Here is a 3,790-nt window from a genome sequence, read left to right as displayed (position 1 = left end):
AAAAAAAAAAAAAAAGGAAGGAAGAAAGAAAGAGAAAGAAAGATGGATGCCTCCCCAAGGTGACAGATAAGCTAAGCCAGGTGAGAAATCTAAAGAAATTCAGGTGCAAAGACCCTCTGGCCAAATGGTCTTGGCAGAAAGAAGCTGCTTCTGTAAGGCAGGGATCCTATAAGGTAGGCCTTGAAGGCCCTGGTGGGGAGCTCTGTTAGGACCCTCACTATAGGAAGGAAGGCAGCTGGATATATTAATGAGTCACAATGGGTCGTCCTGGTGGACCTCTGGAGTCTGACCTGGGTCCACGTTTGAGGTCTCCCACTTTAAAGACCCTGGGAAAGTTACTCGAGTTTCCTCATCTGAATAACCAAGGGTTTCTCGTGTTTGATGCCAAATGCCTTTTGCGGGGATTAGCTCCAAACCTCAGCTTCATCAGTCAATTTATTCTTACATTCAAGAGCAACCATTTACAAAATGAGCTCAGAAAAAAAAAAAATACATATATTGTAAATTGCTAAATTTACATTTGAAAAGATCAGATCTTAATTCTTCAAGAAGCTGAGTGGAAGGATTGAGAGACATAAAAAAAAAAAACACAGAAATTTTAAATGGTAGAACATACTGCATAAACAAAGTAGAAATAGATTCCCCAGGCAAAGCTGATTATATTGCTGGGATAATCGACTTTGTCACTGCAGTCTCACTTGGTACTTTAAGAAACTCCATCTTGATCCTAGGTCTGGGTTGATCTGGGCGTTCCAGCTAATTTTCCATTTCAAAAACCTAAAGCAATAAAAATGTTGACATTGACATTTATCATTTTTATCCTCGCCCTCTGCCTTGTTAGGCTGGGAGATCTGTTCCACTTGGCTGCTTTAGGGAGGGCGGGGAAGCGGGGGAGAAACCGAGGCGCAGGGTGGAGAAAGGGAGAAGCCTCACAGACTGAACACATGAGAAAACCTGGAGAACGGATTCGCTGCTGCTTATTTCAGGGAAGAAAGAAAACCGAGAAGTGAAGCACGGAGGGGGTCAGGTTCGGGGAGCGGTGGGAAGGTTTCAGGGGGCCCCGGGGCAGGTGGAGCGCAGGCAGCCGGCACCTGGGGCCCAGCTCGGGCCGCGGGGTGCAGCCGGGCAAGGGCTCTCGGGCTCTCGGGACCGGAGGAGATAAGAAAAAGGAGAGACATGCAGAAAAGGAGAGGAAGAGGGGCAGCACTCATGGAGGGAAGGAAGGAGGCCGAGACGGAGCAACGCCCGCAGGAACCCGCAGCCGAGCTGCCAGCCGGACTGGGCGGGGAGGGGGGGGGGGCACGAAATGGGCGGGGCGCCAGACGGCGCGAGGCCAATGGGAGGGCGGGCGGGGCGAGGGCGGGGCGCTAGACGGCACGAGGCCAATGGGAGGGCGGGCAGGGGCGAGGGCGGGGCATTAGGCGGTGCAAAGCCAATGAGAGGGCGGGCCGGGTCCTCCGGGCTGAGGCGGGGCGCCAGGCGGAGGGAAGCCAATGGGAGAGCGAGCTAGGGGCAGGGGCGGGGCCCCAAGCCAATGGGAGGGTGATGACAAGGGGGCGGGGCGCCAGGCAGCGAGAGAGCCAATGGGAGGCCGAGCCGGGGGCCGCGGGCGGTGGGTCTCCCCGCGCGGAGAGGGAGACCCGGAAGGCGGTGGGGGCGGGGAGCGGAGCTGACAACCTGTCAAATCCACTTTAGGACGAACTAGGTCACGCGCTCCCAGAGCAGGGCTACCCCGCCCGCGAGACCCAGCCGCGGCTCCTTCCTCTTCCTGCCCGCGGCGGTGGGGGCGGGGCGGGCCTCGGGACACCTGCCTCCGCCGCCGGCCGCCGGCCCCGCGCGGCTTCTCGGGCGACTCCGCCTCGGCCGCACACGCCCGGCCCGCTCGCGGCGGGAGGAGCTGGGGTCCCGCGGGCCCGGCCGCGCTCTCTCCCTGGCCTCCGGGAGCCCGCCGCGGCCTGGCCCGGAAAACCTCGCGACTCCCCGCGCCCCCGGCCGTCCCCGCGCCGCTCCTTGCCGCGCGCGGCCGTGGACTCGTCCCCGCGGGCCCCGGTGTGCGGAAGCCGCGGGGGCCGGGGGCGCACTACTTGGCGCGGAAGGGCCGGAGGCGGGCGGAGGGATCCTGGACCGCGGGGGAAGCCGCAGGGAGGAGCCGGGAGGAACCTGGCGCCCGCCCACGCCCGCCCCACCCACGCGTGCCGCGGTCACCTGTTCCCCGCGGGAGCCGGGCAGCGCTCCGGGGCCGCCGCTTTGTGCCCGTGGAGTCGCGGGGAGGGCGCAGCGCACTGGGGTCTTCCGGGCCGGCGGTCTTCCTGCACTTTCCCCTCGCGTGCAGACCGCGGCGTTCTGTCTCCAGGCAAACGGAAAGAAATCAGAGACTCCGACGGCAGCGTGGATCCCCCGGGTGCAGGGCTTGCTGGAACGCCAGGCGGTGGGATCGCGCCCCTGGGATTCCGCTTGGCCCGCGCGTCCATTTCCCTGCACCGGGGACTCGGTGAAGCCGGGTCTGTCCAACGCCTGCAGCGTGGATGTGGAGGCAGACTAATCTGTTCAGTTATTTCTACCCATCCTTTTTTCTCCGTGCTGATTTGCTTAGAACTTTAGCATTGGATGGACAGCAAATGTAATGTTTAATTTTCACTCCTTGACCATTGTGTTAATTTCTCTCCAGAACAAGGTGACGCGTTGTTTTAAGTAACAATGACCCAGTCATCTACTTTTCTTCCAAATTGTATAAATTGAAGGGTAAAATGTCTAAAAACGCTAAAATTTGAATGCTAAATTTGAAGATTTGACACAATAATTTGAAATGCTTCTTTGCAATATTACGGATTTCGGAACAAATAAAAATATTTCACTTTCAGACATTATTCAACAAATAGTTCTTGAACGTTTATATGCAAAGCAGTGTGCTCAAAACATTTTTATTACTTTTCCAAATGTATTTTATCAGTAGAAGAACTTTGTTTTCAATTCTAGTCTTTATTTAAATGTATTTTAGTTACCACATTGGGAAGAATATACTACTATGTACGGAATGTACAGACATACGCTTTTATGGTTACAAAAAATAGTGATTAAGAAAGAAAATATGGCCGGGCTCGGTGGCTCACTCCTGTAATCCCAGCAGTTTGGAAAGCTGGGGCAGGCGGGTCACCTGAGGACGGCAGTTAAACCATCCTGACCAACATGGAGAAACCCCATCTCTACCAAAAATACAAAATTAGCCCGTTTTGGTGGCACATGCCTGTAATCCCAGCGACTCCGGAGGCTAAGGCAGGAGAATCGCTTGAACCGGGAAGCAGAGGTTGCAGTGAGCCGAGATCTCGCCATTGCTCTCCAGCCTGGGCAACAAGAGGGAAAGTCCGTCTCAAAAAAAATATATATATATTCCTTAAATTCAACATAATAATGAACTTACTCAGGCGGGGCGTGGTGGCTCACACCTGTAATCCAATCACTTTGGAGGCCAAGGCGGGCAGATCACCTGAGGTCGGGAGTTCATGACCAGCCTGACCAACATGGTGAAACCCCGTCTTAAAAAAAAAAAAAAAAAATGAACTTACTCATAATTAGCTGTAGTATTATTGCACTTGAAGAACTACCATATTTATTATTTTTATGAGTACTATTTATAAATAGTAAATGCTATTAACAGTATATGCTATTAACAGTACTATCAATAAAAAGTAGGAATAGAGGTCCAAATTTTTAAAATGGAAATTAAATACAAAGAAAGCAACAAAAAGAGACTTTTTTTTTTTTTGAGACGGAGTTTCTCTCTCGTTACCCA

The 3,790-nt window shown here is 53.6% G+C and overlaps 1 protein-coding gene across 3 annotated transcripts in view; it reads right to left on the bottom strand.

Moving 5' to 3' along the window:
* Positions 1–3,112, bottom strand: part of LOC119469771 — a 19,205-nt gene extending 16,093 nt beyond the window's left edge. For 2 of the 3 annotated variants that reach the window (XM_037735530.1, XM_037735534.1), the window contains exons 1-2: positions 2,206–3,112; positions 617–777 (exon numbers count right to left, since the gene is read on the bottom strand). In XM_037735530.1, coding sequence (XP_037591458.1) covers positions 684–777; positions 2,206–2,471 — 360 coding nt within the window. In that variant the 5' untranslated portion in view covers positions 2,472–3,112 and the 3' untranslated portion in view covers positions 617–683. The remainder of the gene's footprint in view (positions 1–616; positions 778–2,205) is intronic. The other variant, XM_037735526.1, reaches the window with a different exon arrangement.
* Between the last annotated feature and the right edge of the window lie 678 nt (positions 3,113–3,790).

The sequence above is a fragment of the Cebus imitator genome, unplaced genomic scaffold (genome assembly GCF_001604975.1).
Source record: "Cebus imitator isolate Cc_AM_T3 unplaced genomic scaffold, Cebus_imitator-1.0 Scaffold20, whole genome shotgun sequence".
Classification (NCBI taxonomy): domain Eukaryota; kingdom Metazoa; phylum Chordata; class Mammalia; order Primates; family Cebidae; genus Cebus; species Cebus imitator.
Note: the sequence above shows the minus strand (reverse complement) of the source record. Positions and strands in the feature narration are given on the sequence as shown.